The sequence below is a fragment of the Epinephelus lanceolatus genome, chromosome 11 (genome assembly GCF_041903045.1).
Source record: "Epinephelus lanceolatus isolate andai-2023 chromosome 11, ASM4190304v1, whole genome shotgun sequence".
NCBI lineage: Eukaryota > Metazoa > Chordata > Actinopteri > Perciformes > Serranidae > Epinephelus > Epinephelus lanceolatus.
Window position 1 is genome coordinate 16,385,195 of NC_135744.1, and position 23,117 is coordinate 16,408,311.

The window sequence follows — 23,117 nt, forward strand, 5'->3', positions numbered from 1 at the left end:
GAGAGGGACGTCTGGAGTGCTTTGCTTGGCCTACTGCCCCTGCGACTTGGCCCAGATAAGTGGATGAAAATGGATGGATGGATGGTTCACTGTCTGCTTGCCACATTCTTGCCAACATCTTGAGGTTGTATTTTCTTTTACTTACTTTGAATCTGTGGTGTCTTAAAATATGGGTGCTGGGGGGAAGGAAATCTGGATTGCTTTGCTCGGCCTGCTGCCCCCACAACCCGGCTTCACATAAGTGGCTGAAAATGGATGCCTAGTTTTACATTTCATTATGCTTAGTGTAGTTTTTCAAAAGGTACGTATATATCTAACCAGCTTTTTTTTAATGAGGAAAAACACCAGCTCTATTTTTCAGATGCTTATTTTCCCTGCCTGCCACTTTGTGCTCAGAGGGTTTTTTAAAGTGTCTTTCCTCTCAGAGAAAACAAACTGTTGTTGAACTGATGAAGTAGTAATGTAACAAACACTGTCAGAGAAAGTCTTCACCGCTGCTGTTTGTGCTCGGCGGGTTATTGTAAGCACCAGATGACATGCTTCACTTCAGGTTTGTGTCGCGCTTGTTTTTCCAGGTTGTGTCCCTGCTGCATGTACTATTCTGTTCCCTTACTGTACATCCAGTACTCCTCATTAGCCGATGATATTAATATCCTGTTCATGCATTTGCACTCTACTCAAGGATGACTTCTTGTTAAACTGTAGCGTATTATTTTCCCATTTTCATGTCAAAATACTCATAGAAATCTGATTTATAGTTAATCTGGAGGCTCTGACGACCACTTTGGGCAGAGATGTCACCAGTTTATTGATTAAAGTACACATTGGGAGTATATGACAGTGAGAGGACAATCCCCGGGGATAAGCAAGGACAGTAATAATGACACATTGATGAAAACTGAACACGCAACAAGCTCCAAAAACAAAGAAAAGCTTGTTTATTTTTTCCACACAAGAAGCTCCAAATGAAAAGCTTTCAACTTTTTTTCTTTGAAATGGATTAAGAAGAAATGTCACCTTCCTCCTGTTTTAACACTGATAAATACAGGGTGTCTACTAATCACATCTGATCAGAAGAGAGGCTGTTGTTAGGTGCAAGGTGGCGTGAAAACAACAAATAAGAAAGAAAAACATAATCACCAAATGTTTAAGACCAACAGAAATCTCCTGGACAGGATCTCTCTACAGTAAATAGCCCTCCCCCATTTTCACATCAGTACAGCAGGCCTGTGGGGGTGGAACCTGCATTAAAGTGCAGACTGGGGCAGGGGAGGGGCAGCTTCAACACCTACATGGACACCAGGGCTCCTTCCCTGTGTGAACCATAGCTTATGTTTATGTCATTATTTTTATTGTACATTGTCAAAGTGGCTCAGTAATTTATTACTTCTGTAGATGCAAACATTTTTTATCATTGCATTTTTAGCAGGTCTTATTGCAGCTTCACACTGTGAGCAACGTGATCGTTGAGTCATCGGAAGGGACCAGAAAACGATCAAATATACAGTAGAGAACAAAACTACGTGTTGATTTTTTGACATTTCTGATATTTTCCAATCAAACAAACAAGATACAGCATGTTATTTTGCAGAGGTGGTGACTCATGTCAGAAATTTCATGACTTTGGACTCAACTTGACAAAATCAAAAGAGATTTGCACCTCAACTTGGACTTATACACCTCGACTCGTCACTTGGACCTGAGACTTTAACTTAAAAATACTCGATACCTTCCCCCAAACCAATGTGGGAAATTATGGACATTTTTCCAATATGATATGAGCTAAATACAAGACAAAAATACAATGGTTAATAGTGCTGTATTCTATGACAGTACTATTTTCTTGTTGTTTTAACAAATACAAATTTTAAAAAGCATTCATGAGTTTTGTAAATTTAATATTTATCATTACTCTGATGTTAAAATGGCATTACATGTGGTGAAGAGCACCATATGACTTGTTTAGGACTCAAAACTCAAAGTTTGGGACTTGGGACTTGACTTGGGACAGGTCAGTCTTCACTTGGGACTTGAGTGCCAAAAGTTGAGACTTAACTGTAACTTTGCCCCACCTATGTTAATTGGTAACGTGTAAACTTTGGACAGAGCCAGGCTAACTGTTTCCCCTGTTCCTAGTCTTTATGCTAAGCTAAGCTAACTGCCTCGTAGCTCCAGCGCCTTACGGAACGCACAGAGAAGAGAATGGTGACGATCCTCTCCTCTAACTCTCAGAGAGAAAGTAAATAAGCGTAATAATCAAATGTATGTACAGGTTGATCCCAATGTTTCAATCGTTTCCAGGTTAATCGCTGCATGTCATTATGCATTAACGTAAATCAAAATTAGTTATCCTCAGATAAGGACACTTAAACTTTGTGATAGTTTTGTGTCTTGCTCTCATCTTACATCAGTCACCAACAGTCCAGGACACTTTGACCACATGTGTCAGGCTCACAGATACTCCAGCAAGATGTTAAAAAAGTCAAGTGTCTGCAATAGTTTCAAAAGTTATGGCTGATGTTACAAAATTATTTTAGGTGTAGTAAATTTTGACTGAAAACTACTGATTCAAATATGTCCAACATATGTCCTCATCTCTCATCCACCCACCTCCCACCTGTTGAAGCTTTGATTAACTGCAGATATTTCTCAATGAAGCTTTGATGCCTGAAAACTGGTATTTATCGACTGCCAATTGAAACTATTGGAAACTATTGGATTTTTAAATGCTAATGTCTGCATCTGAATTCAGAAATGGATTCTAGACTCTTTTTGTAAGCAACATTTTGTATCGTGCCTATCGATAGGAAAGCATTAGCATAACATAAATGGTCTTTTTTCTCTCCATACTTTTTACACAATATTAACATTTTTTTGTGTGTGATAGCTGGTGTTTCATTATGTGACAGAACAATGTGACCTCTGCTGTATTTATACACAACAGGTGTATTCAATCTGTTGTGATCTGATGGTGGAAACATGCTCACCATGACAATGTTAACGTGCTTTAGCAGGTTATGTTGACCATGTTCAGCCATGTGCTAATTATTACTAAAAACAAAGCTGAGCTGAGGCTCATCAGACTTTATTAGTTTTGAAGGTATTTGATTGATAAATTCAAATTCTGTCCTGATGATGGCGCTACATGAAAAGTCAAAACCATTAGGAGACATTGTTGTGGAGTGTCTGCAGCAAATTTTGTGCCAATACGTAGATGTTGAGATATTTTTGAATACGTGATCCACTTTGACCTGCTGGTGCTGCTACATGAAAAGTCAGGGATCATAAACGTCAGTGTGATTCCTCCTCTGGAGACTTTGAATGTCTCGAAAAAATAAGCTACCAGAGGCAAATATATTTAGTGTAGTTTGACCACTAAAAAATCCAAAGGTGTTCAGCTTATAGTATAAAACTGAGAAAAGGAACCATTGCAATTATTATCCAAATATCAAAGTTATTGTTGCTGAATTTCAGTTTAGCAATATATAAACTTGTGATTCTCAAGAGCTACTCTGAAGCCTTAAATGCCACATAAATTGTGCTTGCGAACCAAAGAATCCGTTAAATTATGTTAAATATGTCGATGAATTCTGCTAATTTCCAGTGACCCATCAACCAGTTTGCTCACAGTGTGAATGCTTGTGACTTTTTAAAACACTTAAATGATCATCTCCTCATCGAGATGTTGGATTCACTTCATGTTCCACCAGATCAAGCGTCTGAATATAACAATGGACTCCGACAGTCAGATCATTGCTCTAATTAAAAGATGTTCAACAGCTGCTAAAAGCAAAAAACAACAACAGAAAAACACCATATAACTCAATCAGGTGCTGCGTCATCGCTGGCAGTCTCAAAGAATTGTCTCCTACAATTGCACACATGTATAGTATTTTGACAAAGGCATCAGTTTAGGCATTCAAACATCTTGGCACTGAGAAATGAACTGTGGAAAATAAAATAAAAATATGGAGAGCTTTTATATATTTTGTTTTTGAGAGTACATTCGTCATCCTTCCACTAGAGGAATTATGTAACTAATACAGTATGGTGCTCATGAAGGTCAGGGAGTGGGAAGAAGCAGCTTTAGAGAGGAAAAGAAACATATTCAGTCTGGTAAACTAAAGCAACAACTACCAGAGCAGGCAGTGGAGGGTCTCGAGTGCCAGGGGAAGGAAGGAGGGGTGGGGGCAAAGAAAATGATCGAGTAACAAAGGCATCCCTAACACACACTCACACTCCCCCCCCTGTACTCCACCCACGCTTCGTGGTTAGATCCCTTCCTTTCAGAGCCGATCCACAGTAGTCCGCTAAATAAGCTCTTGGCACTTTTTGGACATGATAAACGTTTGAACGAAATGACTTTGAAAATGGTCATTGTTTTTCCTCCGGCTTCCTTCACTGTGCCGTGCTCTTGGTCCGCAGAGCTCCGATCACACTTTGGATGTTTTCTTCGGGAACCTGGAGGAGACACCAGGCTTTAAAACAATCTGACAGCAGAATAAACTAAGCACAAAAAGTAAGGAAATTTGTGTTTGGTAGATTATTTCTTTGTTGTAACAATGCTTCTTGGCAATAAATCTTACACCATTGGAGAACCTGTTTATTTTAAATGGTGCCACATTTGTAAGGAACATGCATTTGTGGGATGAGCAGCAGAGCTGAGTATGTGGGTTGCACCCATGAAAAATTTGCCAAATCTTTTCTGCCAATGCCAAACAGCTTTTTTTTTGCTGTTGACTCTTGTTTGGTGGATTGGATGATTGAAGTATGAAGAAACAAGTCTTTATTGTCAATTTAACAATTTATTCATTTAACAAACAGGAGCCTCAGTAGCGCTTGGAAGTGCCGCAACTTGTTTTTTTTAATGCCGCAACCTGATTGGCACCTGACAATCACATACCAATCAGGCACCTGACTGTCAGTACCTGGGGGTACCAGGAGCTCAAACAAGAGTCAATAGCAAAAGCCAAAAAAACCCTGCAATCTGACTAGATACCAATATATCCCCCTACATCCCACACACTGGAGCTTTCAGTAAGGATGCATTGGCTTGTTGTTAGAACGATACCGGTCACTACAGAGACTTCTGCAACTTGATCGTGCCACTGTTTAGCTCAGTTTGTCAAGGGTCCATGTCACTGGTCCGACAGCCCATTGGTTCAACATCCCATTAGTCCGACGGTCCGCGGTACTGAACGGCTCCCGGCGGGCGTATTTCTACCTTGATAGAGCGCCGCGACCGCCTCTGGGTCAGCTGGGAAAGGCTTGAGGCGGAGCAGGCTCACGGCTTATGTGTTTGCCACTTTCTTTTTCATTTTAACCCACACCATGATCTTTTCCTGACCCTAACCAAGTGGTTTTTGTGCCTAAACCTAACCAGACCTTAACCACAGGGCATCATGATGATTTTGGAACAACGGGACTTTGGAACAATGGGTTTAATATGGTCGGAACAATGGGATGTCGGACCAATGGGCTGTCGGACCAATGGGCAGTTCCCGTTTGTCGATGGGAGTGGCAACAGTAGTTTTTCTCAATGGGAGCCGCAGAGAACCGGAAGTAAGTTTCCGCTGCCTTTGCCTAATTCTGCTCTCAGAACGCACAGTGTGAAAAGCCCTCATAAATTTAATTAATCTATTAATCGTTTGGTCTGAAAAACAACAGAAAACATTGAAAGATTGTCATCTCCATTTTCTAGAGCTCAAAGTGGTGTCCTTTAAATGTCCTTTTGTATCTAACCAACAGTCCAAAATCCAAAAATATTGAATTTATTGCAACATAAGACAACAAAATTCCGCGAATTCCTCATATTTGAGAACCTGAAACCATCAAATGTTTGGCATTTCTGCTTGAAAAATGATTCATCAGTTATCAGAATAGTTACTTTCAGTCATCAACTAATAGATTAATGGACTAATTGTTGCAGCTCGACAGCGCATACACAGCACTGAATAAAAACAACTGCATTGAGAGGTTTTTGTCTTACCAGGGCGTGGTCAAACTTGAAGGTACTAATGTAGTAAGCTGGAATGTCAGCTGTTGCCAAGGGTTCTGATATTTGAGCCACGATGCCGCACTCATCTGTGAAAAAAAAAAAACAAAAAAAAACTTTGCCATGTTAACAATTTGATGTCGTGAACACTTTATGCATCATCACTTCACCACTTCATCAACACCACCCAACATGCTCCAAATGTGTTCTTTTGAACTGATTTTTAACTTGATGTTATTTAACACTATTTATTGAAAAACACAGCATCATTTGTATCTTTCTTTTTGGAAAAATATGTACTGGTTGCAACAGTTTAAACATAAAATCATACACTAATTTCTGTTTGTATTACTGCGTTAGCTGCTTGTTTGGATCACGCAGGCAGGCAGCATCAATCAACAGCTGCTGAACACGTAAGTTGACAGACGTTTTAAGATTCAACACAACGACTCTGATCCTGACAGCTAACTGCTGCTGAGAGAAGTACATTTATCATCCTGAACCAATAGCATACACTGTGTTGGAGATGGGTTAATATTTAATACTACAACTGTTAAGTATATCATTATATGGCCGGGTGGAAGTGATGCCAAACTAGACCCCAAACATTGCAAATACACATATTAGAGCTACATTATGTCAACTGCAAGTGAAAATAAATTATGTGGAAGATTATTGTAACCATTCATTTTATTACACACAACAAAATTCCAAGACTTTGCAGGCATGGAAAACATGATTGTGAAATTCCATGACTTTTCCAGATTTTCTATGACTGTAGGAACCCTGCTTATAGCAAAGAATAGAAAATGAAATAAAATAAATCTCACCAAATCCTAAAGGTTGTCCCCCGATGCGAACCATTTTCCAAAGCTCACCAGAAGCACTGGTGAAGAGGACGTTGTTTGGAAACCTTGAAGAGAATAGAGTGCAAAGAAATGATCAGATTACAGGTCAATTTATATTTTGAATTTAAATATAATAGTACAAACAGTTTGGTTTATGGGGTGGAATACAGCTTGAGCTTGTTCAACAAGTTGTGATGATACTGCTTTAAAACTACAGAAAACTCAAACAAATTTGTTTCAGTGTTTGTTTTCAAAGGATTTCTCTGTCTACAGTGGCATGGAGAAGTTTGGGCACCCCTGGTCAAAATTTCTTTAACTGTGAATAGGTAAGTGAGTAAAAGATGGTACACGCTTTTCAACATTTTAGGCAAGATTACTGTATTAATTTTTGTTTTGTACATTTTTAGAGTGGAAAAATAAGGTAAGGAGAACCAACCATGCAAAAGGTTTGGCCATCCCAAGACATTTGAGCTCACAGACAACTTTTCCCAGGGTCTCAGACCTTAATGAGCTTGTTAGGACTCTGGCTTGTTCACAGTCATCGTTAGGAAAGGCCAGGTGATGCAAATTTCAAAGCTTTATAAATACTCTGACTCCTGAAACCTTGTCCCAACAATCAGCAGCCACGGGCTCCTCTAAACAGCTGCCTTGCACTCTGAAAAATAAAATAACTGATGCCCACAAAGCAGGAGAAGACTATAAGAAGATAGCAAAGTGTTTTCAGGGAGCTGTTTCCTCAGTTTGTGATGCCATTAAGAAATGGCAGTTAACAGGAACTGTGGAGGTCAAGCTGAGGTCTGGAAGGCCAAGGCAACTTTCCGAGAGAGCTGCTTGTAGGATTGTTAGAAAGGCACATCAAAACTCCTGTCTGACTGCAAAAGACCTGCAGGAAGATTTATCAGACTCTGGAGTGGTGGTGCACTGTTGTACTGTGCAGCCACACCTGTACAAATACGACCTTCATGGAAGAGTCATCAGAAGAAAACCTTTCCTGTGTCCTCACCACAAAATTCAACATCAGAAGTCTTAACAAACCTGATGCTTTTTGGAAACAAGTCCTGTGGACTGATGAAGTTAAAATAGAACTTTTTGGGCGCAGTGAACAAAGGTATGTTTGGAGAAAAAAGGGACACCTGTCCAACTGTTAAACACAGGGGTGGATTGATCATGCTTTGGGCTTGTGTTGCAGCCAGTGGCACACCAAGGATGGATCTGGTTAAATTTCAGAATATTCTGGAAGCAAACATCACAGCATCTGTAATAAGCTGAAGATGAAGAGAGGACGGTTTCTACAACAGGACAATGATCCTAAACACACCTCCAAATCCACAATGGACTACCTCAAGAGGCACAAGTTGAAGGTTTTGCCGAGGCCCTCACAGTCCCCTGACCTAAGCAATATTGAAAACCTATGGACTGACCTCAGAAGAACAGTGCATGCAAATTTTGATCAGGGGTGCTCAAACCTTTACATGCAACTGTATGAAGATAGGTAATTGTGGCGTTTTGAGTGATTATTGCACAGACAGCTCTATAATGTCACCAGCAGTATATAATTCTCTCACAGGAAATGTAATTAACAGAGCAGATTTGTGCGCTGCAGCGAAAAAAATAATTTTAGTTGGACTTTAATCCTTAAATTTTTAAAATGTTAAATCATCAGTTTTATATGGATCTTAAAGACGCTCCCTCCACTTTAAATCACTTGTTGTTTTGCTCTAGTTAACAAATGGCAGCCACCTGGCACAGAGAGCAGATACTGTGTGGAGCCGCAGCAGAAGAAGCTAACTATTAACCACTCAGATGGACATCAGCAGGTGAGTTATGTTGGTGCTGTTCAGCCGGCCGCACGGAACAAGAGAGCCATTGTAAAGTGGAGTAAAATGGGTTACCTATTCCTTTAAGGCAGCACATTAGGTCTTATGTAAACGTGGGGATGAGGCTGACCTACATGCTGCAGAAGCAAAATATGAACTTTAAGAAACATAATGAAACTTAGGTCCAATTATTATTTTACCTCCACATGGCTTAAAGACATTCCTGACCCATATAAAGGACACCTCATTTATGAATGGACAATCTCTGATCAGGCGTGGCACTAATAGAGGAGGAGCTGCCACATGGGATCTGCAGCTGCTCAGGTTTCTTTATGGCCTTTCTGCTTAATTAGAGAGTATTCTGTGAGAAAGAGGGGGACGCAGCGGAGAATAAATGAGTCAGACTGAAACCCACTGTGACTTAAGTACATTGTATATGCTCAACTGCTCGGCTATTGCTTAGCAACAAACTCATCGCCCCCTCAAACAACAATCATACATTTGTTCCCCCTGCATAAACATAATGTCCAAGTCTGACTGACTAAAAGAAAACAACATCTTAAGGTTAATTAGGCAGCAGCAGCAACATCAGTAATATGCCTTTGTGTAACAGGTGTTTTTTGGCTACTCCACCTTTGAGTTGTCTGTTCGTCCATGACCAGAGAGATGTAGCCCTCGATCAGGGAGAAGGAGAAGAAGCGGATGTGGTTGGAGTCCTCGCTGGATGCGCCGGGCTCCTTCGGCCTGGAGAGAAAGGCATGTCATTTAACGTGGTCGCACTGGTGATGCAGAACCACACTCTGGTACTCTCACACCTATAACGACCTTACACTCATAGTCATGTCCAGTTAGCTTTCACACATTTTCATTTGTGTCCTTACAACAACTAAGAGGTGGGTGTCAAACAACCTGAGAGGTCAACAAGTGATGATGGGAATGTCATGTATTGTTTATTATACAACAAGTAGATCTGACCAGCAATCTGACTGGTTAGCGAGACATTTTGGGTGTGATCAATTCAGCATTAAAGCACACCATCCTCATCATTAAAACCTGGATTAAACCACCTCGTTAATACAGGCGCGTGCCTCCCTTTTTTGCAGCAAACTGTTTTGAGAAGCCTAAATGCTGACAAATGTGGATTAAAGCACAATATTTTGTTAGATTAAAACATGTTGTGAATTGTTGAAACTATTACATCTATCTTTTTTCAATAAATTCACTCTGGAGTTAAGTGTTAATGGAAATGTTTGAATCACATCAGCTGCCAGTGACTCAATGACACAGCAGTATCTTAAAAATAGCCGATGCAGCGGCTAAATCTCTTCACAGAAAGACTATTTTTTTCAGCAGATATCTTAGTAACAACCAGACTGAGCTCGACAGTCTTGTGTTAATATGTGTGGTGTTTATTCTCGGCACAGGTGCTTTAGCCCTGCTGTAAAGCACACCCTCTTGTGTAATATTAACACTATAAATGATGATTTTGTAGCCTTCTACCTCATGTTTATGTGTTTGTCATGACACAAACTTTAAGAAGAGAGAGAAGAGTTTTTTTTCACTGTTGTCATATACACACAGGCCCGAAATACATACACATTCACAAACAAGACCTAGCAGAAGACAAAAAAAACCTACCTAGGCTACGGCCACGCTAACAGTACTTTACTCTGAGTTAAATGCAATTGTCTACATACTAACATGCTTTAAATGCTGGTACCAGTAGCTATAATGTCATCCTGAGACCGAAACTTTTGTTTGGTATGTATTTTTAATTTCTCCCAGCTATTTGGGATCAGTAGGACCTGATAAGTATACAAACTAAACATTGTCAATGATAATAAAGTCCCAATATCCTTATATGAGACAATAATTAAGTCCCAATATCCTCAACCGAGACGATAATAAAGTCCCAATGTCTTCAAACGGGTACTTCCTAATTAGCAGCATCTTAATTTGTTACTGTTGCTAAAATTGATCAAATGTGTTGCCATATTAAAACTACAAACATTATTAATCATAAATAAACAACTTTCAACCATAAAATCTGATCAGGTTTTGGATCTTGTCCACTTTTGTGTCAGGATCGGCTGCAGACTGACTTGGCACGGATGGCTGCCATCTTGTTTTTACATGGATTAGTATATTGTGCTTTTACTACCTCTAGATGGCACAAAAAGTGTCCATGAATGAGGACAACAGGTCGATGTTAAGTAGAATGAAATATAAGGTCAAGTAAAGCCAAAATATGACGTCCTCATATAAAGACGCAGGGTCTCAGGAGGTTATTTACCATTGTCAGCATTTTGTTTTAGCATATTAGCATGCTAACACTGGCTGAAAGTCGGTTGATGGCTGTAGTGACTAGCCCTACACTTTAGCCGCTACTGGTTGCTAATTGGCTGAATCTTTTGGACGTGTACTCAGAAACTACTCCCAATCTTTACCAATGCTGTATATCCTCTCACATCTATTTTCTCACCACTATCCGTAATGTTTCTATAACGTCCAGTAAGTTTCAACACAAAGTTCCAATAAATACCGCCATACAAATCTTAATCCAGCACAGTCGAAAACTGTTTGCTTCTCACCATCAGCAACACCTGTGCTTACTGGTATGAATTTAAATACCATGGCCTGCCTCGGCCAGTAATATAAGCCTCCTTGTGGCGTGGCGAGATAATACATTTAACACAAATCAAACGTATGACTTCATCACTGGCAATGTCATTAGTTTTGCAGGTATTTGGATGAATTTTAACCTGTCAGTGGTGCTACATTAAATGTCAGGGGATCATCAAAATTATTACAGTTAATCTTGTGGGGAACACTAATGTATTGCACTTTATGTTTTTATCTTTATTGTTTTTATTTTGCTTTGTTTTATGTATATTTTATGTCTTATGCCTATTGTACACTTTATGTTTAATTGTGTACAGCACTTTGGTCCACTGGGTTTTTAAAATTCTTTATAAATAAAGTTGGTATGGTATGGTATGGTAATGTCTGAACCAAATTTAAAGGCATTTGATGCAATAGTTGTTAAAGCATTTCACAGAAAACCAATAATGTCAGCCGTCAAAGTCATTAGGATTCATCCAAGAAAATGTATGTGCTCAGATTATTGAAATATGCCGGTTTACACAGGTATTGTAGGTAATATACTACAGCTCACCCTTAACAGATGTCCATAAGCCTCCATTTTCATTCACTAAATAATTCTGCTTTACTTTTCTTACCCTCCAGAGTAAAACATGACATCCATGAGCAAGGTGGCTACAGAGGGCAGTGTGTCTGGGTCCAGGCTGGTCACACAGAACATGTTGCTGGGACTAGATAAGGGATGAATGATGGGACGGGGCACTGAAAAACAAAAATGATCATTTACATGAGGGCTCAGAGACAGCAATTTAGCCAAGCAGCATCTTAATTAACAGTTTATATGGCAAAAATGAGCATTAAATGTCATCACATTTTTGAAAACTGCTATGTACAGCGTCAAAAAATTAACCTTAAGGCTAAACTTAAAAACTAACACGAACAAGAAGTCCTAAAAGTTTCCAGAAAAATGGAAAGTTTGAACCTCTACATGTCAACTGTAGAGGATGAAAATTGTCTGTTGAAAGCTCAAGAACAAGCTAGTAATTGATCCTGAAGTTGAGATAGTTTTGTCAAACTGCTTCCAAGGTTGAGGGACTTCAGGAATTATCATCCTTGTATAAGTAATGAAGTGTAAAATACGTTTTGAAAAATCTCTCAGCATACATTTTGATGTTTAACAGATGTCACATTAGTGTTGAAAGCTGTAGACACGTGCAGAGCAAAATAAGTCCAACAAAATTTTCCAAAACTGTTTTAATGTGCATCTTTACTCTGAAATATTATGAAAATATTCAGACTGTTTTGGTGGCTGTTAGTTCAGTCAGGGCCACTTTAGTCAAAGAAAACTTTATTTCCATTTGCAGTATTATATTTGATGGTATGGCTCTGTTCTGGGGCCTCTCTGCCTTTCCTCGGGCCTACACAGAAAGCCTCTTTCACATGCCTACGTTAAAAGCCTGAGGCAGAGAGCACACCTCTCCGCCCTTCTGTGTGCTTACATAGAAAGCCTTAAGGCAGAAAGAGCACACATCTCTGCCCTTCCATGCGCCTACATGGAAAGCCTAAGGCAGGGAGAGCAGCAGCAAAGACCCCCCAGTAACAGAACAGAGCAGCATCAATGACAAACAGAAATGACATTGAAAAGTCAGACACAGCAAGAAAAGGAGGAGCTGGGGTGGAGGCAGGTTGCAAAGCAGCTTGCAGAGGAAGCAGCAACAGTAGGCAGGCCAGAACAGTTTAAATAGAGCGCTCTGAATGAAATTTGCCAATTGGATGCATAGAAAGGAATCATGTGATCTATCAGCTGACTCCCTTCCATCAATCAGCTGCTCCATCAGTTGACTGTGCTGTTTGAGATCAGCTAATGTAGCTGGGGTGTGAGCTGAGCTTGACATTGTGTCCTGCCTGAACTACCGCTATACTCAGTTTCTAGCCACCTCCTGCTTGTCATCATTCTTAAAAACCTTGCCTCTATACAAAAATACACATATAAATGTTTTATTTTCATGCCTACCAAGTTTAGGTTTCACAAAGCCGTTGCTGACCCCCAGATCGTGAGCAGCAACCGTCTCTCCATTGACCACCCGAAGCAAAGTGAATTCGGAAGACAGCGTGTGCATGACCATCGGCAGGTCTCGCTCTCGAACCTGGGGATAAAAGAAAATGATCAAGGTGAGTTGAGAACAGTTGTTGGACAATCCAATGAAATGTTGCTTTTGTGTCTGAGAAAACATTTAAAGGGGAATCTCGCTTTTACACATTCCTACAGTAGATTATTTTGTAGTGAAATGCTTTAATTTACTTTTCAGTTTACTGACTCTCTCGCCCTGCTTCATTTTCTTTGACTTTCTAAACTTTTGATGAAATAGCTCTCGATAATCTCCAGAAAATGGGCTTAGATTCAGTACGTAGAATAGGAAAGGGATATAAATTGTATAGTAACAGCAATGCAGCAAATTAGAGGAAAAGCAAGAGTTGTATTCATTCGTCTCAACACATCTTGAAGTGGTATATGTATGCCTCAACAAGCAATACAAGTAAAGCTTATTTTTATAAAACCTTTCACACACAGGCAATTCAAAGTGATGGAGAAATTCATTAAAGGAACGTTTGAAAACAGCGAAGAGGGAAAATACAATTTAATTAGAGTAGAATGAAATACAGCAAAATAAAATGCAAGACTAATAGACAAAAAACAAACCTCCCCAAATTCAATTCAGGAAATAAAAGTACAGGAGAGAACTTAGTCAGAGGAAATCAGGAGAGGTTTTAATTTAGATTTCATTTAGTTGTACAGCTGCACATTACTTAGCCTCTGCTTTAGACTCCTGCCTGCCTCTCCAAACTGGAGGTGTGCTGACAGACATCTACTGTATGGGCTCTAGTTTCCCAGCACGGTGCAGGGTGGCGCAGGGTGGTGCAGGGTGGTGAACCCCGCGCAGAGCTAGTTTCAAGCAGCGCAACCTGAAGCGCGCTCAGTTTGGTAGTTTGGCAGACCGAGGTGCGCTGAGATGGGTGTGGCGGCGCAGCAGGGGGAGGTGTCGACAGATCCAGCTTGGCGCAGTGACAGTTTCGCGCCAAAAGGCTTCGCCAAAGGTGCGCTAAAAGCTCGCCAGCTGAAATCAGGTCTACTGTCAGCGCAGGCAGAGCGCAGCCCGTGTAGAGGAAGTTTGGCTGACTGGCGGACAGTGCGCACACGTCACCAAAACCTCGCAGGCAGGTTTCCAGAATGTCAGGCACATTAATAATGCAATAAATACCCACAAAACCACTATTCAATGCAACTATCTGCAATCAGCACATAAATGTATCTCTATATCGACTGTCCCGTCACATCTGATGTCAGATCAAAGGGGATTGGCACCGTTTGGCACGTTTGGCACGCGTAATGGAAACCCAACCTGATTTGATTAACACAGCTGCAAACTGAGTTCACATCCCTCTCAGCCAACCACAAACAGCCACAGCATCAGATAGGGAGTATATATTCAGCATCTGTCATCTTAGAAAAGTCAAAAGAAAAGAAACAGAGTGAGACTGCGAGAGAGAAAGAGAGAGAGCACGCGCGCACGAGAGAAACGCAACATTGATTTACAATTGTGGTGACCTCCTCCCAGGCGACCTTTGCATCATCAGCCCGTGGAGGTCTGCTCGCAGTTCCGTATATTCGGACACTGCGAGCTTGGACCTCCCGGACCAAAACATCAGTTTCCTCCTGGGAGAAGTTTGGCCGTCTGACACTGCTGCTCTCTTCTGCCATGGCGAATTGAGTAAACTCTCATTACGCCTTCGCGCGGCGCATTTAAGGGCGAGGAGAGGGGCTCATTTGATTGGTGTGATGTGTGTAAAACCCACTCCACGCCTTCTCTCCTCCCTCTTTCCGACTTGTGCAGGTAGGAGGGACAGAGGTGGGAAAGAGGAGTAGCTGCGCCAGCGCGCACGGTGTGCCAAACTTGCAAAATCCGCCTGGCAACACCCAGTTGGCAAAGCGCAGGTGCGCTGCGTCTCCACCTCGCCCGGTCTGCGAAACTAGAGGCCTATGTAATACACTCAGTACATTTACATGCACAGTTAAATTGAGCTACAGTTGGAGCTTGACTAGGCCATTTAATTGGACTACTGTCCTTGTCCCATTATACAAGCACAGGAGGGGAATCGATTTACTGACTGAAGTATGTCTGACTCCACTACGATAGGTGACGATATGCCGCCTTTCAGTTTGTTAGTATTGTTGTTAGTATTGGACCTTTTATGTCACAGACCAAACAATCGACAAACACGTTAGCTATGATTAGCAAGTGTTGTAGAAAAAAGAGACCAATAAATAAATTGGATTAAGGATTGGACATTTGAGGGTTTGCTCACAAGAAAGCCAATGAATTGGTACATCATGACAATTTATAGTGTCTGACAAACAAGCAGTATCAGTTGACACACCTACAGCTTTCCGATACACATTAAAGGTGTTTCCTGTCACTTAAGCTACTGTTTTCCTCTTATTCAGACAACCAGCTCCAGCAAACTGGTACCAAGGTGGACTACTACACAGCTCTGTATATTTCGTTCTTCCAAAAAAAGCATGCTTCTTGTTGTTGTGACCGGCTTCTTCTTCTTCTGTTACACATTTAAAGCTATTTGACTTCTGGGTCAAAGCCCAGGGCGGACACTGAGGATCAAGTGCCAATTTTGGGTCTAACTGACTGTATACATGCAGGAGTAATTCAACTCCAAATCGCGTTATCAGGGTGTGTTAGTCCAACTTTGAGAAATTAGATTTAGTACGATGTCAGTCGGACTAACATGTTTACGTGTATTTTAAAAGTCAGGTTTTAGTCAGGCTGTCACAATAAATCGATTTTCTCTAATGTCATGTAAACGCACTGACTGACAATGGAAGTACCTCATACGACCCCACTTAAAAAATATCTGAAGTATCCCTTTAAAAATCACCTTTGGGCAACCATAAATATCTACAGCTAGATTCATGGGAATGAAGTTATTAGTTTTGGAGACATCTTGTTGAAGAGAGGGGCGTTGGTTGAAAGGAAACTTTGGAATATGATTTGAAATGGGGCAAAGAAAACAAACAATAACATCAAAAAGAAAATTAACCCAAATATAAATGTAAATTTTATGTTTGTTAGAGTGATATTGTCCTTTAGGGTTATAATAATTGTATTTGATTTGTTTTATATGCCATTAAATGACATGAAATGGATTCCAGCAACATTTCAAATACTAAAAGAGTTACTGTAAATTGCTTTAACATGATATAACCTATATTCTTTATTTAGTTGTCTTGCAGACTAAACTATCAAACATAATGGAGCTGAGTGTTTTGATAGGACAATTCTCCCTTGGTGTGTGTTCTATGTTGTCTCTGATACAAAGGTGAACTCTGTTTCTTTTCCTCACTGTGGGTGTCAGCTATTACGTCAATTGGATTTCTGCGTGTGTGTGAAGGTGAAGGTCCTTGTGAGAAGCTGCTTTGAGTGGCTTGACTTAGTCAGGATAGTCGTGGCTCAGTCTAAATGAGCATATTCAACATTTGGGTCAGGCTTTACTGCTTTATGTAACACAAAAGATCCTAACAGTGAAAGCAAAAAAAACCCACATCTTAAGCTGGTCTGTCTTTTGGTCTGCTCAGAGATTCAGTAATGCAATCCAACACAGCGTGAGACAAGGACAGAGAGATGATGTGTGGTGGGTGTGGGCGACAGGGTGAACGCAGCAGGGTTTCTTTTTTTTTGGCCTCTTGTGATCTGATATACCAATAATTAGGATTGTGGCTAGGAGTAGCCAGTGTGGAGACAGGAAACAGGCCTGGGTATGATACCTGGAATTCCAGCAAGAGGCTGAGCCGCTGATCCCCTTTATGTAACAGATTATCAACATCGACACAGGTTTTTTTTCTTTCATTTTCATAAACATGCCAGAGCCGCTCAGCAGACCTTGTTTTTCCACTAAAGAAGGCAATAAAAAAACACTCCCTGTGGCCAGAAAGGCTTCGGTATGAGAGAGGATTTCTTCCTAAATCAAAAGGAAGTGGGCCTGTGAGAGGTACACTATATCCAAGGTTATTGCTTTTTCACGTCAGGCACTGTGGATGTAGACAATTGTGTTCCTGGTGGTTGCATAAGAGACAAATAATGCAGCTCTTGAAGCACGCGAACCTGATCAATAATCGTCTCTTAAACACAAATGATCAGCAAATGTTCAATGACAAAAAACAACTTTACTGTCAGTTTATATTTTGTACTTAAATATCTGTTATTTCTTCTATTTGTGCAAATTAACCAGCCTTATTTTGTTTATAAAGACCCAGTGAAATGAAAAATAAATTCTTTAAGCTTTTATCAGGATTTCCACTCATTTTTACCAATGAATTTTCTAAACTTTACCATAACTTTTCCATGATATTTTACCACATTTCCATGACTTTTTCTAGGTAGTTTAAGATAGGTAGGCCTTTATAGCAACATAACCATACAGCCCTTAATGACTTTACTCACACATTAGATATTCCCGCTGCCAACTGGCTGCATATGTGCATTGCCAAAAGACTGGACAGCACATATGGGTACTTCCAAAAACATCAGGGCCAAACCCCTTCTTGGGTAAGTGAAAACCAAAGATCATATTGATTTCAGTGCAATTTGACGTTTGTTTGAATTATGATTTTGAAAAGTTTGTGTGCATTTATTTGTTGTTAATCAAAAATTCTTTGACATGCCTAAATTGCTTTGCGACCTTACCTCAAACTGAGCGCATGCAGTGCCTAAATACATTGACGCTGACTGCCGTAATGTCTTTTTAGACTTGATACTGCATGATACTGGTGTTGTTTCAAAGGAAACACAGCACAGCAAGCACTAGATTTTAAATTAGTAGTGCTAGGTATATATTTCATGAAATGTTAGCCATATAATGGGTTTATATGAACATATAACATCCATCCATTTTCTAACCGCTTATCCTCTTGAGGCCGCAGTGGGGCTGGAGCCTATCCCAGCTGACATTGGGCGAGGGGCAGACTTCACCCTGGACAGGTCACCAGACTATCACAGGGCTGACAACCAGAGACGGACAACCATTCACACTCACATTCACACTCACATTCACACCTACAGACAATTTAGAGTCACCAGTTAACCTGCATGTCTTTGGACTGTGGGAGGAAGCTGGGGTACCTGGAGAAAACCCACGCTGACACGGGGAGAACATGCAAACTCTGCACAGAAGGGCTCCCACACCCGGGATCGAACCAGGAACCCTCTTGCTGTGAGGCAACAGTGCTAACCACTACAGCACCATGCTGTCCAACATATAACATATATACATAAAACAATGTATATTAAAAAAATTTCCAAAGCATTTCTAGGCCTGGAAAACAGTTTTTGCATGCCTTTTGTGGCATGAAGCCAAAAAAACCTCAATTTCTGCAGTATGAAATGATCTTCTTGATTGTGTGGCCTGTAAACCAAGCACACTAGAAACTTCTGCCAACCAAGCGACTTACATCTGGTCTAGCCCTCCGCTAATGTTATTGGTAATAAAAATAATTCAAGCGTGTGGCTCTTAGTAATGGTACGAGGGGGCCCTTTAAACTTAGGCATGGATGTACAGAGAGAACTGTATGGCGTTGGAGGTGGAGCCCCGTTTATTCTTATAAAAGTTGCTAAGTGGTACATAAAGCCAAAAAAAGTTCAACTACTGAGTATAAAGTTATCCAGATGATCTGCACTCCTTCCACACTGTGTTGCCCATAGAGCAGGTGCGCTAGAGACTTCTGCCGGCCCAGCCGACTACCTTCAGTTTAGCACTCTGCTAACTTGACTGGAGATAAAATGATTTAATCGTGTGGCTCTTCTAGACTTCCCAAATGTTATTGGACCAAATGGATCAAATCTAGATTGTGAAATGAGTCATTTCATAGGGGGTTGTGACATCTCATTCACAATGTAAGCCTTTGGGAAAAAGTTTTTTTGGGCCCAGTGGCATCTTTTGATGGACAGGGAAGTTGTAATTTCATGTTTGGTCACTATGTAAAATTGGCTTCAAAGCGTGCTGTTTCTGGGGCCTTGCTTGTACACTAGGTGCAAATATTCCTTTCACTAGGAAATACATCACGGTATAGAAGTTAAAGATGCTCTAACTTCCATTTCACTGGGACTTTAAATTGAGTCTGGGCTAAAATAATCTAATAAATTTTAACCCCCTCTCCAAAAAAATTAAAGGATTATTTATTTATTTTTTTTACTATAGAAGGGATTATTTTCTCTTTTTGGTTGGCATTTCCTACGACAGCCTTTCAAAGTTTTTACATTCTATAATAGCTTCTAAACACATCATAGTTTTCATTGTCAGTAGCAGGGTTTGACATTTCTGTGTTACATTACCTTCACACACACAAAGAAAACATTTATATTTGCCAGCGTTACTGCTGAAATGGTACAATATCTGGCATATTATTAATATCCACACTCACCAGAATGAAGTCCGTCTGATACGTTGACAGCATGAATACAGAGATGTTGTGGTCGGCCAGCGGTGCAATGACCGATTTAGCGATTTTGGTGACTCCGATGGGTTGCGAGTTGGAGGCGTTGCCGCCCCCTGACACCACGTTAAGGGCCAACCATGTGGCATCAGCAACACTGATGTGCTCTGACTGGGGCAGCTCTGCGAACGGACAGAAACAGTAAAGTCAAAAAGAGCGGGAGTGGAAGTTCACATCTGCAGCACTTCTGTCACAAAATGAACCAGAAAATCCTGAGAAGAGATTTAGGACTTATTAAGCGAGGTAATTAGACTTCACACCAGGTTAAGCAGAATCAAAGGACTTAATTCTTTCACTAAACCAATGCTGTATGCTAGGGTTGCAGCGATGTACCGGTTTCAAGGTATACCATCATATAAAAGTTGACGGTTATCATACTGTGTACATTTGCTAATCTACGATACTGACGTAGGACGGAAATCTCCCCTTTATTTTAGTTATTTTCAAAGGGGAAGCTTTTTACACACACTTCCACTAACAAAATGGTTTCAAGTTTCAGTTTTAGTAATAAACGTCTTTTTCAATACTATAGACCACAGATCTAATGTGTGTGCTTTTATTGGATCCATATTAAATTTTAGTTCCTTGTATAGTTTATTATCTCCAATCATACTTTGAACTGAAAATTGGTTTCTTTCTTTTTCTATATCTTTCCATTTTGCTTTAAATTCTGAATCACAACAACAATATATGGGTCTCAATTGAGCAGCATAAAAGTACTCCATCAATTTTGGAAGACCCATGCCGCCTCCATCTTTGGGTAACTGGAGAGTTCTATATCTGACTCGAGGTCTTTTGCCATCCCCCAAAACAAAACTAGATGTAATAATACATTTTTTCAACACCAGTTTGGAATAAATAGAATAGAAACTGGGAAGTTAGGGTGAGCTATGAGCATGACTAATGGTTGTTCCTGATTTTTTATGTGTTCTAGTTCCCGATTTCCATCTTTTATACACATACTTTTTTCCTTTTTCTATATTGAGTGCTATTGCCAATGCCTTTTTATTATCTGGCATTATACAATATTATTCTCAGGCTCCGCCCTCCACTCCCTGTGTTAGAGCAGACTGTGCTTTTCCCCCTGTCCTGTCCTAATTCCAGTCTAGACAGTCGTACCTACCCCCCATTTGGATTTACATTTTGAAGTCACTTAAAAATCAGCTCATTAAGAAAGAGTCAAGGATATTTGAGATGTGAGTTCAGCCTGCCCTCCATCCATAATGTTGAAATAATGAGGCAGAGGTAGCACAATGTTTCTCTAACAAAGTGAATTCACCATCGCTCAATTCAGTACAGTCAAACCTACGTGGTCGAGTATGACCACTAGCTCATGGTGGCTAATCTTAGACATCACTGAGTCAGTTTCATGACTCTTCTTGAGCTACTGTTCTCACAGGTTATGCTTTAAAACTATGATCACAATAGTGATTAGGGCTGCCATAATTAGTCGTTTCATCAATTAGGTGATCCAAAGAAAATGTACAGTTTATTTCAGTCAGTTTTCAAGCACAAAATGCCAAATATTTGCTGGTTCTAGCTTCTCAAATATGATAGTAATTGAAATATTTGTGGGTTTTGGACTGTGGGACAAATAAAACAAGCAATTTAAGAACTTTCCTTTTGGCTCTGTGAGGTTGTACAACTACTTCTTGACGTTTCACTGACTAAATAATAAAACAATTGTTATTTGCAGCCCTAAAACTGATTATAAATCTATTTATATGGCCCTATCTTACACCCAGCGCACAGCAACTGTCACTGTTAGTTTCAGACTGACGCAGTTGTCATTGTCACGGCCAGTGCCAACACAGTTTGCGCCCATCTGTGCATTCATCGATGTGTGGATCTCAAAATGAGGTGTGGTCAGGCACATTGTTGGCGTGTCGCTATTTTGAGGCAGCAGAAAGCAAGTGCATTGACCAACATCATGGCAGAGTATTTTCTTGCATTATTCAGATAGATTCAGACAGTAAGATGCACCTGCATAGGCGGGTTAACAACATGCTTATACTCTGCTTGTTACACACAGGGACGTGTGGGTGGGTTGTGCATGGGTGAAATAACACATCATTCATGAGGAAAATAATAATGACATTCTGTAAAATGTGAATGTAGCAGAGAGCAGAGCAGAGATGCAGAGCGTCTGTATGACGCCCCGTTAAGAGAGACACTCTCTGCATTTATGCACAAGGAGTAACTTTATTGATAATTTCGGAAGCTGAAAGTTTAGTTCTGTTTCCTTTGCCAAGTTTAAAACTACAGTTTTTAGTGTTGCTCCTCAAATGTCCCACAATATTTGCTGCAGTGACATTACTGCTCTTTGTCTGTTTCAGAGGCCCAGACGAAAACTGGAGGGGACTGCACTTCAACAGTTCGGGCCACAAGGCACTGGAACATCTACTGGAGGAAATCAGGCCTGTTGATTTTATAACTTGACCTTTTTATTCTGCTGCCTTGTGAAGCACTTAGTGATGCTGTTTAGAGAAGTGCTTTATAAATAAAGATTATATTACATTATTTTAAATATCATATATACTGTAATACCTTTGGCGGAAAACCACTCGCTTCACCAATTTGCTGAATCCGCTATGTCAATAGCAGTGTGCCAGGTGTACGCACACCTGAGCTTTAAAGAGAATGGGAGATGACACTCTGATTGGTTGAATTCATGATGACACCCAAAACACTTCTATGATTAAATGGGGGACTAAATACAACCACTCTAACCCTTGCACTTGACTTTGCACCCAGATTATGCAAACTAAAGTGGAGTTGGACACGGCCTAAAAAACAAAACCACGGGATTTCAAAATAAAGATTGTCGCTCGCAGTCCATTCAGAATGGACCCGTGACCCACTATTGGACCGTGACCCACCAGTTGGGAAACACTGCTTTATGCCAGGCTCACACTACACGCCATTTTTGTCTGTCACAACGGTCACTATGTCAGATTAGGCCATTGTGGGGTCATAAAATCGTGTCGTGACTTGGCCGACAGACATGACAGATTATAGCCTGACACAGTGTCATGTTGTGTCGGGCTATAATCGAGCTGGTATTGTGTAGTGTGTACCTGGCACTAGACTATACGCTACAGTAGGGCTTCCCTACTGAAAATCAGAGACTCAAAATGTCACTTGACTGAGATTGCTTCAAGTCTTTGTTTTTTGGCTGGTCAGTGTGCTGTGCAATGTACTTCTGGTGATATTTTGGTCACCAGATTTTGCTGTGGAGTAAGCCCTCATCACTTTCTAGCTACTCTTTGGTACAGACAGCGAGGAAGATAGCCAAA

The 23,117-nt window shown here is 40.5% G+C and overlaps 1 protein-coding gene across 1 annotated transcript in view; it reads right to left on the minus strand.

Annotated features, from left to right (window-relative positions):
• Positions 1-918: 918 nt before the first annotated feature.
• castor2 (cytosolic arginine sensor for mTORC1 subunit 2) overlaps positions 919-23,117 on the minus strand; it is a 33,026-nt gene continuing 10,827 nt past the window's right edge. Inside the window, exons 3-9 of the mRNA XM_033609409.2 lie at positions 19,750-19,943; positions 13,276-13,408; positions 11,900-12,023; positions 9,294-9,404; positions 6,826-6,908; positions 5,990-6,084; positions 919-4,461 (exon numbers count right to left, since the gene is read on the minus strand). Of these exons, the coding sequence (XP_033465300.1) occupies positions 4,399-4,461; positions 5,990-6,084; positions 6,826-6,908; positions 9,294-9,404; positions 11,900-12,023; positions 13,276-13,408; positions 19,750-19,943 (803 nt within the window). The 3' untranslated portion in view covers positions 919-4,398. The remainder of the gene's footprint in view (positions 4,462-5,989; positions 6,085-6,825; positions 6,909-9,293; positions 9,405-11,899; positions 12,024-13,275; positions 13,409-19,749; positions 19,944-23,117) is intronic.